We start from the raw sequence: 15,056 nt of genomic DNA, 5'->3' as shown, positions 1-15,056 counted from the left end.
GTCCCCGGCTTCTGATACCTTTTTTCAATGCACGCGTCTAAAGCATTTAATTAAGTCTGAAAAAGGTCAAGGAGAGAAAACCAAGTATATGACTAGTTCATAAAAGAAGAGCAAAAGCCTTTTACGAACTTGGTAAACAAGAGCCAGAAAATGCCCTGACATTCTGCTTTGACCTGATCCTTGGAACTGGATGATATAACCCAGATTATATTGTTTTGCAATGGATGTGGGGGCTAGAACAAAAATTTCCATTTGATTCATATGTTAATGTTTTGGCTGTTAAAGTATTCTCCTAAAAATATCACAAAAGATAGAGTTTTTGGGTGACTTGAAAAGATATTTAAAAGCAATTTGGACAGGAGGAGAAAAGTGACGAAACTTTTTTGTGAAAACAAACAAGTTGAACATACTGCGGATATAACTCAGGAAGAAGAAGAGCTAAGAAATGAGTGTGACTGTTTAGAAGAAGAGTTTGCACTTCATATTTAAATGCACCGTTGGTTTTGCCACAATGTTTCTGTTTGTATTAGTAGTAAGAATAACACTTTTGTTAATTTTCTCTAATAAACTTGTTAGTTTTCTCGTTACAGAAAAATAGTATTTTTCCAAAAATAATTTTTGGTGGACTTATTTGGTTTTGCTTTAAACCTTCTCATTTGTACAAATTTTGTTGATGGTGAAGTACAATCTGATGTATGGAGATTATTTACAAAAGAAAATTATTGTCAATTTACTGTGGTTACAACATGTCATAATATACATATAAAGGGTGGTCCGGTTTAAACGTCATTAATTTTAATACGTGATTTAAGAATTTAAAAAGAAATAGACTTTTATTAATAAAATTTTTGTCAAAAATGTCTAATAACAAAGATACAGGGTGTTAAGGTTAAGAATAATTATTCGTTTATTTATCATAACTTTTACTATCTACCAGCTCAATTTTAATTAAATTGCACATGCAGATTATTGTCGTGTATGCGAAAAACCTGCGAAAATGTTTTAATTCAAATCGAGCTTGGATTTGTAAAAAAGTTGAATATAACAGATGATCAAAAGTTACCTTAAAAGTCATTATTTCATTTAACAGGTTTAATTTAAGATTGAAGGCAAATTTTCTTCTTTTTTAAGTTTTGCAGCATTTTAACAGGCATTTCTGTACCTCCTTTCAGTATCATCTTTCTTAAAAAGAGACACAACCTTGGCCAATTTAAGACTACTAGGAAACACAGTCAAAGCAGTATTAGGAAGTGCTTGCGGAATTTTAATGAAATAATTAAAGCCTTAGCCAGATCCAGGAAGACACATAGACAAGGATTACAACCATCGAGAGATTTGTATATTTTTTTAGTTTAATTGCCCATTGCTAACTTTAATTAATCTTTCGTAACCCTTTGCTATATTATTTATGAAAGAAATAGTTTTATTACGGCTGTTTTAAATTCCGTCGGTTAACAGGGTCTGGCTGAAAAAGAGACCAATAAACATTCAATAAGGAAGTTCAGAATTAAGGGAAAAACGAAAGATTAATTTTTCTTTTAAAAATTTTAAAACTACAGGCTTATAGCTACCATTTGGCTAACTGGCGCAACACCAGAAGATTTCAAGAACTGTTGGCAACACTGTTCTTTTCGATGAAACATTTGAAGACTACAGGGGAAGAACGATCTAACGTCACATTTTTATATTTTTGAGAAAAACGAATTTGAAAGTTTGAAGACTTCCATGCAAAACAATAAAAAATAAATCGTTTTGTACTATTTTTTTATTAGAAGTCATTAACATGGGCAATACTTAGGGACTACTAAAAATCATAAAAAAATAAACAGAATTTTGGAAAAAAAATAATTGAAAATTCCTTCTCTTCGGTGTACCGAGAAACGATCCAAGTCCACAAGAATTAGGTTTGAACACCGCTATAACAAGAATACAACATTATTAAGGACCTTAATATTTGACCGTTGTGGCTTACCTTCATTCCGAAGTAGTGCGTCATGTTTGGCACGGACATTATAATAGACATTGGTATTGATAGTTACTTTTGCTGAAAAAGAACTTACCGCAGATATGGTCACTTACCATATCTGCATCATCTACAGTCCTATTATTAGCATGATAAGGCAAATTAGTGTATGTAGATTTGTGACGTTTCATCTACAAACTTCTTAAGTTCCTGCAGTTGGTCATACTTCAACTTGGGAATAGGAATGAGGCCATTGTAAAGTTTGTCCGGTGTTGCAGCCGCTATGCCTGGCATTGGGGGTATTAGAACAAAACTTGACATAGATGTTGATGGCTTATTATTAGTTCTTTTATTGGCCTTGTTGTAAATGGACAGGTTTTTTTATATTGAGGGGTTAAAAATTTTGTCCATGCATGGAAAATGTCTGTAGTACACTTAATAATATTAAATGGCATTGGTTTAACCCTAGCACTTTTAAAAACTTCGACCCATTGGGATGGAATCTCTTGTTTTCTGTTAATGAAATGATGAGAGCAAAGTCTTTATCGCACTCTAAGTACGACTGCCCCCGAATTGGAAATGTAATTTTGATTTTATCAAACCTACCTTCTTTATGGACCATATGATGTAAGAGGCGTATAATGGTGTAATTCTTATTTTGGCCTGCGCATGAACGCAAAATATTTCCAAACATCTAACAGTTTGTCCTAGAATATTACGGCAAAAATCATGTAATAAAGACGCGACTTCATCAGCACCTTTCTTGGCAATAGTCCCAGGGTATGGATAAAAAACAGCCTCATTGGTTGAGAGCTTATGAATATTAAAACTGACAAAGGTCAATTGCCATCATTGGTAGTGATGTTGGGTGTAGGAAGACTTTTGGAAAAGTCCATGGTTATAGCTTCAATTGACTCATTTTTTCTGGACTGTATTTTAGCGTGTCGCTTTCTAGTATAGAAAGTAGCTGCTTTAAGTTTATGTAATCTATTTCCATTTTCCAAACCTTTAGTTTCATTTTGTAATTCTAACGTGCCTCGTTTTCGATAGTGTTCTTTAGTTTCTCTTGTAGTGACTTCATTTTAACTATGTGTTCATCACACTACACGTATCGGAGCGAGGATACCCGAAACTAATATTAAAATCTTTGACGAAAATTTGTCTGTATGCTTCATAACTTATTGGGTCATTGGGGAATTTGTCGCCGTACATTTTGTGCATTTTCTTAACGTTGAGCTCTTCAGGCTATAATATGACTTCCTTTAAAAGATTTTATGTGGTTACGCACATTTTCGATTAACTGAGAGCTCAATCGGTAAGGGCGATTCTGATGTTTCCCCCTCATATCAGCAAAACAATAACCGGCTTTCTTTAGGTGGTCTTTCATAGTCATAATACGGCGATTAGTAATCTCGTGTAACGATATAAAAGCTTTTTGACATACCTCAATTTCTTCCATCATGCCGCCCTCGCAATCTAGTTTAATTCTTACTTTAAACGTATACGAGTTATCTCTAAGCCTTGCTGTGTTCTCGTTTTGTCTAGGTCTTCTTCTACTAATATTCTTAATCCCGATTAATTCGCATAAATGGCTGTTTTGACTATTTCTATTTTCTAAGCTATTAAAGTTTTGAATGATTTTTCGTCTTTTTTCAGCGGATATAACCTCAAAACAAGGAAATCTTTTGCAGCCACATGCATTACCCGTCTCATAAGTATGATTTCTCAAAAATTTTGCCGCATCACTTACACGTCCAAGCTTTAGTATTTTTTTACTGACACACTTACAACACTTAAAGGTATATCACTGTCACTACTATTACTTTCTTCCGACATTTCACGATAGTAAAACAAACAATACACAACGCCAACAACCTCTTAGGACGATACAACAATAACGACTAAAATGCTAACGAATCTTAAATGATTTAAGCGGACACATTGTGGACTTCGACCGTTCTTTGTCGAGTTCGGGCGGACTTGGATCGTTATTCCAAAGTGTACCAAACTTATATCGCTGATTTTAGTGGACTACGATCGGTATTCTGAAGAATATTTTATGGCACGTTAAAGTACCAGGGAAAGGGTATAAAAATAGCGAATAATCAAAAATTTTACAATTTTGTACTTGGATCGTTTTTCCCCTGTGGTCTTCATTTGTATTCTTCCTGTGACGTATGATTCGCCAATGTTGCCAAACGTTATCAAAACAAAACACAAAATCTTACCTCCATAACCCGGAAAACCGGGTGGGAATCTCGAACTTCCTAAACGCTTTCGCCCCGATCCTGATGTGCTGGAGGCGGGGCATCAGTTCGCAGTCGAAGCACGACATCGTGTCGCCCGTTAAGAACCGCGTGCCCCGCTTCACCAGGAAATCGTTGATCCTCTCCAGGTGGGACAGCAGCGGCTGACTCGCCTCCTTCGTGTCCGGCGACTCGTACTTCGTCACGTACATTTTGAATTTCGTGTACAGATTTTCGATCAGGGTCGCCACCTCCTTGTCCTATACCATAAAAATAAGGCTTTATAGGTTATGTCTCGCTTTCACTGTCATATGTGAATTTTAACAGGTATCAACAATGCTGGCCCCACAAACTTAATAAATAATGTACCTGGATTGCCAATTCAATGAAAAGTAAACGACCACTACTAGGGGGCCGCCATTTTGCGTGATTGTGTTGTCTTTCAATGTTGGTCACTCTGACGAATTTCAGTAGTGCCAACTGTGGGGGAAACAACAGAATTTAACTCTTTAAGAGGTTATGTTTACAAGTACAAAATAGAAAGTTACATTTAGTTAAAAATTTAAGAGAGTTGCCTTAGATCTGTGATTTTTCTTCTACTTCTTTAAAAATTTCGTTAAAATTTATGAAAGTATTACTCACCTAAAATGAGACAAAGTTTCAATTAACTTGAGATAGATGCATGAAATTTAAAATATTTGTTTTATTATTCTGATAATCTTGAATCTTATAATCCTAATACCATGAAAATCATGTTCTTTATTTAAATTTTTGCTTCTATTTACTTAACAAATTCAGTTAAAAACTTTCTATCTACAGTGTTTCCACATCAATAGGTACAACCATCTATAAAAATCAAAATATAGATGATTTTATGTTATAGTTTGTAATTAGCAAGGGTTTATATAGTAAAAATAAAGAACTCTATATATTATTCTATCATAAACAGAGACAGACAATTCACAATAATTCGGTTTTGAGAAACAGTGAACCAAATACGTTTAAATAGGGATGGTGATACATTATCCACGTATTAAAAATAAGGAGGAAGATATATCGCCTGTTGCAGACGATATACCCAAGCGTCGTTTACAAATCACGAAACACTTTGTTGGCAACACTGAAAATGTTCAGACTGACCAACATCGAAAATACACAACCACTATAAAAATGGCGGCCACCAGACAGTGGTCATTTTTGGCCTTTTGGGTATCGTGGCCACATGCATTAGCAGTCCAGGTATATGTATTAAGTTCGTGGCTGGCCCAGATAATATAATTATTGAGATATATATAATTAACAACCAGATATATAATTGGCATTAATGACAAACGACAGATCGAAGTTAGTAAAGGAGCGCAATAACATTGATAAGCGTCAACACCGGTCTAAAACTGTCTATAGGTACACACCTTCCCATAAAACTTGATTCGCGAGGGAATAGAAAAAGCATTCTTACTTATGCTGGTTTTTCACAAGATAGCTTAACTCCTTAACAGGAAATTGTTGTTATACAAAGCAATGTATAATGTCCATAAATCCACCATGAGCAAGTTATCTAAACTGTGGTTACTTTTGAAAAATCAAAGACTGTATATTGCTTCTTTAATGTCTCTTTATATTGATAGAAAGTTTCTAGAAGAAAATCTTAATGAAGTAAGTAAAGAATTCATTGGCTCTCAATTGCCATGAAAAATCTAGACAATTAATTTCAGGGTTTAAAGACTTAGGTTCTAGGAGTAAAAACTCCAAGCAAGCATATCATGCTCTTGTATTCACGGAGGTTGTAAAAAATCTTATAATTAACCGCATTAAAGGCTTGCACTCAATTAGGATGAAGGTCTGTGCAACTATTTGTGATCAAGATAGTACTAATATAGGCACTATAAAAGAGTTAACTCTTAAAATAATGTGTTAAACATTACATGTTTCATTTACAGATGTATAGTGTCTTTTACTATCTTTTATTATTTCATGTACAACTTGCCAGCTTTTACATCTTCAATTTTTTGACCCGAATCAATGGAGACTATACCAGCAATTTATTAATTGGTGTAGGGTAGGGTGGGCCACTATGAGACATGGGCAAGGATGAGACATCTTTATATTTCCAGTTGTTTACGCGATAGCTATCTATCGGTCGCACAATATACTATTCTGTAAGCGCATGACCTGAATATACATTTTTTCGCGCCGCTGGATCAGTCGTCTTCTAGATTTTATGGAAAGTGCACGTGGCGAGGTCGATTTTTTTTTCATGTATTGTTTTGATTAATTTTTTTTTGAGTGATTTATAAACCCTAAAGGTAAGACAGTTATATGCATTTGTAAATTGACCTTTGAGCTAATTTTTAAATTTAACTTTTAAAAGACAACTTTAGTTTTACTGTATAATAATAATATTTTATCCTAAATATACAAATGGGCCAACATAAGACAATTTATTTTGAGACACTCTCTCATGGTGGCCCAGAATGTAGTAGTGTATAACCTAGTGTGTACTACTGCTAGTATATTGTTTTACCTTTGCAGATGTCAAGAGGACGAACAAGAAAGAGCCAAAAAAGAACCTTTAAAGAAGAAAATAATTTATCGTTTCAAACGTTGCAAAGGTATGTTAAAAAAGAACAAAATAAAGCCAATCCCAATGACATTGTTTCAATGAAAAGCAATTATAAGCATCGCCTGGTTTTTAATGAAGAGGAAGAGAAGGATTTAGTCAATTACATTATTAAATGTTCGAAAATGTGCTATGGGAAAACTACAAAAGATACCCGTGGTTTGGCATATGAGATGGCCCAAATTAATAAAAAAAACATTTCGTTATCTTGGAATAAGAATAAATCTGATGGTATCGACTGGTTACAGGGTTTTTTAAAAAGACATGCAAAAGAATTAAGCATACGTCAACCAGAAGGATGTAGTCTTTCAAGAGCAACTTCGTTTAACAAACATAATGTAAATTTATTTTTTGACAACCTTGAAAGAGCAGTTTTCTGATGGTACACGGATTTATAACCTAGACGAAACTGGAACAACAACTGTTCAAAAACCAAAAAAAGTTCTGTCGTCGAAAGGCATCAAACAAGTAAGTCAATGTACTAGTGGAGAACAAGGAGTTTTGATTACAACATGTTGCATAATAAGTGCTACTGGTAATACACTGCCCCCAATAATGGTATTCCCCAGAAAAAAAATTAAAAATCATAATTATGTTAAACGGGGCACCGGCAGGAACATTAGGACTGGCTTCTACTTTAGGTTGGATGAACTCCGAGTTATTTCCGTCCTTATAGTGGGTCGTCCAAAGAAAATCCCACTATTTTAATCATGGACAATCATGAGAGCCACCTTGGGATTAAAACTCTGAATTTGGCTAAGAACAATGGAGTCATTCCAGTCACACTTCCACCACATTGTAGTCATAGACTGCAGCCACTGGACATATCACTATTTGCGCCATTTAAGCCGAATTATAATACTCTGCAGTTGACTCTTGGCTTTTGCACCATCCGGGTAATCCGTTATCCATTTACGAAATTGCTGCTTGTGTTGGAATAGCATTCGAACGGTTTATGACCCCGTCCAATATAAAATCAGGCTTCAAGAAGGCCGGAATTTACTCTTTTGACAGAAAAGTCTTTACGGATGACGATTTTTTGTGCAGCAACAGATGAAAATACTTTATCAACATCATCTAAAGTAGCTCAGACAGTTACCAATGATCAGTCACCAAAATTGAAATTGTTTATAAGCCCAGATATATTTAAGGGATACCCAAAAGCAGGAATGAGAAAGGTTTCTAATAGTCAACGTAGAAAAATTACCTGCTGCATTCCCACTGATACGCCTGAGAAAGATATGTTTGAAAAAAAATACCAGGAAAAAATTGAAAAAGACAAATTAAAAAGAAAACACAAGGATGACAAACAAAAAGCTGCCACCCGGAATTTATTTGCAAAAAAAAGAAGGTTGATTTCAATGATACATTTTCGTCTGAGGAAGATGGAAGTTTATCTTTTGCCGACTCTGACCAGGATTCAACAGACTGGATTTCCGAGGCTGATCCTTCAGCATTTGAAGAACTGGATCGAAATCCCAAACCTGTCGACTTTGTATTAGTGTCATTTAGTGCCAAAAATGATAATATATTCTATGTTGGAAAAGTGATAAATCTGGAAAGTTCCAGCAATGAAGTAGAAGTAAAGTTTTTGCGGAAGTCGGAAAAAATTCAGCGGACACTTCGTATATCCTTTGGAAACTGATGTAGGATAACCCATTTACGCCTACCGTCCTTTTAAAAGGATTTCAAAAAGAAACCTGTATTTTTCTGATTCAGCTAACGGTTTGAAGATGTCGCCAGTGTCACATTATATTTAGTTAACATCTTAAATAAAAAGGTCAATCGCGATCGTTAGGATTTTGTTAATTTTTGGATCGATAGTGACGAATAAAACACGCTGTGTTTCTAGTGATTTTGCAATGAGTGACTCAAGGTAAGATATGTTAAAATTCGTTTATTTTTTCGTTTTTGTTTTGATTGTTTTTAACAAATAACATAACATACTGACCTTTTTATATATTTGTGGTTATGTTTCACACTTCTTGATCAATCCAGGAGCGTTCAATTAAACGAATCCTTTTAAAAGGACGGTAAGATTATAATACTACTATGTGGTTTTTTACAGGTATTGGAAAAAGCCACTAACCATGGCAGAAATCTTAGAGGAAATGGAGAATGACTCTACGTCGGACATTCCTACAGGCATAACAATTTTTCCACCCGACAAATGCCAACGAAAACTGCGATACCGATGAAGCTTCTGGGGCTGAAGACGAAGTAGTACCAAATAATTTACCCGGAGTGCAACTAAGGGCCGCGGCGGAAATTGAATTTGACGTAGAAGGTGAAGACGACTGGGACAGTGATGACGATCTACCACTGTCCACTTTTGTTGAAAGGCGACCTAAACACATAAAGACGTTTGACTATACTCTCAATAAAGATTTAGAGTCTACGTTTATGCAATGGCAATCAGTTCAAACTGCATAAAGCAATCGTTCCCCTGGAAATATTTTCAAGCTGTTCTTTGATGAGAACTTGGTAGGAGAAATTGTCAATTTTACCAATATTTATGCACAGCAAAAAAACCGCCCTGGTAAAGTTACTGCAGACGAGATGTACTGCTTCATAGGGGTGTTACTTGTCAGTGGATATACAACTGTTCCAAGGTGACATGTGTATTGGCAAAATTGCAACGATACTCAGAATAAATTTATATTAGCCGCTATTTCCAGAGATAGATTTCAATTCATAATGAGTAATCTTCATTGCAATGATAATACTTCCCTTGATAAAAAAGACAAGTACTCTAAACTGCTTTCTCTTTTCAAGAGCCTAAATAAAAAAAATTCTGATTATGCCCCAGTTGAAGCTAATCACAGCCTTGATGAGGCCATGATACCGTATTTTGGGAGACATAGCGTTAAGCAATTTATTCGAGGCAAGCCTATAAGGTGAGGGTATAAATTTTGGATAGGTACCCTACGCCTTGGATACATTGTTTATTTTGATCCCTACCAAGGTGCGTCGACAACAATTCCGGACAAATATAAACACCTGGGATTGGGAGCGTCAGTTGTTCTCCAATATGCAAATGTTTTACAGAAAATGCCTTACCAGCCCTTTTACATATTTTTTGACAATTTTTTCACATCTTTGTCACTTCTAAAGGAGCTAAAATTGAGGAACATCAAGGCAACTGGTACTGCACGTGAAAACCGGATCCCACAATCTCCATTTAGCAATGCGGCAGTTTGCTAGGTAAAAGACACGAGGTACATTTGAATGGGGTGTTCCCGATAATGAAATCGCATTATGCAAATAGAATGACAACAGCGTTGTTACTTTAGCCACTAATGCATGTTCAGTTTTGCCAGTAAATAAGGTCAAACGAATTTCACACGCTGAAAAAAAGCATGTTTATATAGATCAGCCTCAATTGATCAAGGCATACAACGAAAATATGGGAGGTGTAGACCGTAGTGACCAAAACATAAGCCAATATAGAGTTTCAGTACGAGGTAAAAAGTGGTATTTTCCGTTATTTTCCCACTGTGTAGACATGGCCTCACAAAACTCATGGCAACTCCATAGGAATAATGGTGGTACTCTTGACCAACTTCATTTTAGAAGGGACCTAGGGACACAGCTGCTCGAAACGTACAGGAAAACAACTAAGAGAGGACCTTCGAAATTGCCAAAAACTGCATTTCAATTCTCACGTTACGATAGACTAGATCATTTAGTTACATATCACGAGAGTCAGCGGAAATGTGCTGTGTGCCAAAAATGTGAAGTTGGTCTTCACCCAAAAAACTGTTTTGTGGACTATCATAGAAATTAGTTTTTAAGTTTAAGTTTTAAGTATTTTGCTAAGCATTTTGTAAGATATAAAAACATATTTTTAAGTCTTTACTTATTTTTCTAATAGTAGCCCTTTATCCTACCGTCCTTTTAAAAGGACCGCCGTTTTTTCCAAAACTGGAAATTGAAAAAAAAAATCATGATTTTTTCTCGACTTATGGGACCTTCTATTGACCGTTTTTAAGAAAAAATATACAAATTCGGAAAAATATAGTTTCAGGATCAAATGGGTTAAATGACGTTAAAATGATTTTACCGCCACCATCATCTCATTTGGGTAAAACAAAACGTTTACAGGAATATCTAAAATTCGAAATTCAGTTTAGCAATATAAATTTACGCTAAAGTTAGTAGTTCTTTTTTTACCAAGAAAAATAAATGATTGTTTGATTTTTGGCATATTTTATATTGACAAATCTTATATTTTTGTGTTTTTTTCGTTTAAGTACATATTTTTAGTTGTCAAAACCGCCATTTAATAAAGTTTTGTAACAAACATGTTGTTTTTTTCACATATGTCTTATGTTTTATGGTGGCCCACTTTTCTGGGCCTCAATATAATAGAAATGGCCCAAATATATTTATTTTTAAGAAAAGCTAAAAATTTTCCTGGTCGAGAGAAGTTGCTACTCTCTCCATGAATTTTTTACTAATATTTCCAGCTGCAAATATTTGTGTAAATTTTATATTTAACTTATTGCCTCTTCGTTGCTAATTTCTTGATAATTATATAATTTATAATATTTACTAAGGAACATTACTAGTAAATCATTGATTTTATTACATTTTTATTGCCTTTATACAATTACTATAACCTTTTGCAACTCTTAGTATAAATTCTACTTTGCAAACTTTGTTCTTCATACAAGTTTGTAATTAAATTAATTTTTTAAACATTGTGGCATTTGAACGACTCTTTATATTTTTTTATTTTTTTTCTTAATCTTTTTATTTTATCATTTCAAGCGCACGTCATAATAGACCAAAATTCAAATTTGGCGCTATAATCATTTTTTACATTGCCTGCCGCTATGGCGTCACACTCATTTTCGTTTCCGGTTAGTACTACGCCTCGACATTCAGAGGGCGCAACATTCAATCGACGCCGACGGTTCAATGTTTTATTGGTTCTTATGGTTGTTTACTATCTAAGAAGTATGCTGCTATAATTTTGAATTATTGCCTCTTTTGTTACTACTTTGTTGATAGTTATTTAGTTATAATATTACTGATGACTTAAGTAGAATGTTTAATTTTACTGTACAAACTTTGTCCCTTTACAACAAAGTTCCTCATTAAGTTGTAAGTTTATAGATTGTTGAATTTTTTACTTTATTTAATGTTTTACGAAATTTGTGCATTTTTTTGCTATAATCTCTTTTCACAATATCGCAATACATTTTGTGAATATTTTTTGTTTCATTTCTGAAACCCAGATGTATCTAGTAGGAAATATACGGGTATTTCAAAAGTTATAGTACGCAGATAGAAAAAGTGATAAATGGAGGACTTTGTTTAATATGGAGACAAAAAAGTGCTAATTTAGCACTTTTTCTTTTTGCGTACTAGTTTCCACACATTTCCCACTAATTTCAAGCGCACGTCAAAGTATACCAAAATTTAAATTTAGCCCCATAATCACGTTTTACATTTCCTGCCGCTAGAGCGTCACACTCATTTTCGTTTCCTGTTAGTACTACGCCTCGACATTCAGAGGGCGCAACAGTCAATCGACGTTCAGTGTTCTTATGGGAGTTTCTTATCTGAGAAGAATTAATTATTAATCTATGCACAGTCCAATACGAACCTGTACGAACAAATTATGACCCCCTGGTACAGTTTTCATGATATGGCGCTCGATTTTCTCGTTCTCCAAGATGGCCATGCCGCGATCGATGAGGATCGGGGGCGGGGTCGCCTCGAAATTGGTCCGGAAGTCGGGCGGCGGTTTTTGCATGTCCACAGTGGTCACCTTGAGGCTGATCGTTTTCAGCTCGGCCAGCAGGTAGAGCTCCATGAAGTATTCTTGGCAGAAGAGGCATGCGCCCTTGCGACGACCGTCTATGGTGGAGGCCTGGAATTTAATTTCAATATTTATTACCATTTAACAATATTCATTTAGATAAAAGGAAAATTATTAGTAAACAGGGAAATAAAAGGAGGTCCCGAAGTTCTGAGACCAGTGTCGGTACACTGTATTTTACATCCATAAACCGCCATATAAAATTTAAAAATATTTAATAGCTACCTATTTATTTCTAAGCTTATACAGTCAACAAGAAAATAAACATTGTACATACGTTGCATTCAAAGAATAAATATCTGTCTCTATCCTACATCTATCTGTTTAATAACTTAAACATAAAAATAAAACAAATTTATGATAATAAGAGATATGTAATTAATATATTCATGACTAATGATATACAAAAACAAACACCCACATTAGCGCTACCTCTGCAAGAAATTGCGTAATTTTGCTATTTTCAATGCACATTTTTAATTCAAAATAGTCTATTCATATTCACATCCAAATTTTAATGTCGTTGATTTGGTAAAAATAGTTAAATCTGAGTGCGGATACTGAAACCATGGGGTTGGATTTATGAAGGACAAAAATCCCAGTAGTACTAGAAAGTGTATGGCACCAGTTATCAACAATTGTAGTTTATGTAATAAAAACATTTCAAAAAATGCGTACAAACGTGGTTTGTGTAAGTTCATTTCCACTGTGCAAATGTGTTTGTGTTCTTACAAAACCAATACTGTTCATTTTTAACAAATCTCTAGGTACTGGTTCTCATCCCATTCTCTGGAAGACAAGTTTTCTAAAACCCATTTTTAAATCTGGTACTAGAAATGAAATTTCCAATTATCGTGTGTGTAACCAATCTGAGTTGCCAAAGCTTTCCTTTTACCAATCTTTATTTAATCCTGAGCAATTTGAATTTATAAAAGGCAGATCTACTGATGCTAATTTGGTGCTGTTTTTTCCAAGGCTTTTGATAGGGTTAACCATGGGGTACTCTTGCAGAAGCTTAGGGCTTTAGGTATTGTGGGGCCTCTTCTTCAGTGGATCTCGGGATTCATCAGAGGTAGAACCCAGATTGTTAATCTTGGAGGTACATGTTCCTCTGAAATTTTGGTGCCACAGGGCCTGTTTTGTTTTGCCTCTTTTTGATTGATTTAGTTTGGAAACTTGAAAATTGTCGTGTGCTAATGTTTGCTGATGATGTGAAGCTATTTAGGCCTATCACATCCCTTTCCGATGCTGTGCTCCTGCAAAAAGACCTTAATTTGTTCTTTGATTGGTGCCACTTGAATAGAATGGCCCTTAATATCAATAAGTGCCATAAGATTACTTTTTCTAAGCAAAGAGACCCTATTGCTTTTCTTTATAAAATAAATAATGTAGCAATTGGTGTTAAAACAGAGGTTTCTGACTTAGGAATATTTATTGACTCCAGGTTGTCTTTTAAAAGTCACATCAATCAGGTGACTGGTAGGGCAATGAAAATGCTGGGTTTTATCCAACGGTCCACAACTGATTTGTCTTTGTTTACTTTTAGATTACTTTATTGCTCTCTAGTTAGGCCCATCTTGGAGTATGGCTCAATTGTGTGATCCCCGTCATATAACTGCTACATTGAGCAGATTGAAAAAACTCAAAATAAATTTTCAAGGGTGGCTGCTTTTAGATGTGGTTACAGGAGACAGGAGTATTACTATCAGTGGGTCAGGGATAACGTGAACTTACCCACATAAGAGTCACGAAGAACATTACTCGACTTATGTTTTATGCATAAGGTTTTAAAGGCTACTATAGATTGTCCCGAGTTATTGTTTCTTTTTAAGCTTAGGGTGCCTTCCAGATAGAATAGACAATCAGAAATATTTTCAGTCCTATTCCACCATACCAATTATGCATGGTATTAATGAGCCAATTACACGAATGGCTCGAAGTGCTAATGGTCTGTCAGGACAGACAAAGCTTTTTTGACTCTAGGATTACATCTTTTAAGGGGCAGTTAAAGAATATTATTTCATAGGGGCTTTAATTAATTAACTCATCTACACCGTTCATTGATTTATAGATGGTTTTGTATCTGAATATATATGTCTGTATTTGTATGTGTAATGGATTCCGTAAATAAATAAATAAATAAAATGTTAGCAAAGTTCAAGCCAAAATACTCCTTGCACACAAAAAAGATTGGGTCTGTCAACAGTGTAACGCTAGCAAGCACAAGGACCTGTATAGAGTTCAGCTCAGATTTCAACACCTGATCTAGCCGAGAGTCAGCATCATTAACAATGTTACTGACTTGATACAGGTTGTGAAAGGAGCACATACCCATCAGAATTTCCACAGTTTCAATCCCATTTGGGGGAGCTTCAAGCGTTGATAGGCTTTGAACAA

At 34.9% G+C, this 15,056-nt stretch overlaps 1 protein-coding gene across 1 annotated transcript in view; it reads right to left on the bottom strand.

Annotated features, from left to right (window-relative positions):
• The window catches only part of LOC126747091 (chloride intracellular channel exc-4), a 41,585-nt gene that overhangs the window by 2,717 nt on the left and 23,812 nt on the right, over positions 1-15,056 (bottom strand). The window contains exons 2-3 of the mRNA XM_050455583.1: positions 12,444-12,710; positions 4,192-4,469 (exon numbers count right to left, since the gene is read on the bottom strand). Of these exons, the coding sequence (XP_050311540.1) occupies positions 4,192-4,469; positions 12,444-12,710 (545 nt within the window). The remainder of the gene's footprint in view (positions 1-4,191; positions 4,470-12,443; positions 12,711-15,056) is intronic.

The sequence above is a fragment of the Anthonomus grandis genome, chromosome 18, assembly GCF_022605725.1.
Source record: "Anthonomus grandis grandis chromosome 18, icAntGran1.3, whole genome shotgun sequence".
NCBI lineage: Eukaryota > Metazoa > Arthropoda > Insecta > Coleoptera > Curculionidae > Anthonomus > Anthonomus grandis.
The sequence above is the reverse complement of the archived record's forward strand: the minus strand, read 5'-3'. Positions and strand labels throughout refer to the sequence as shown.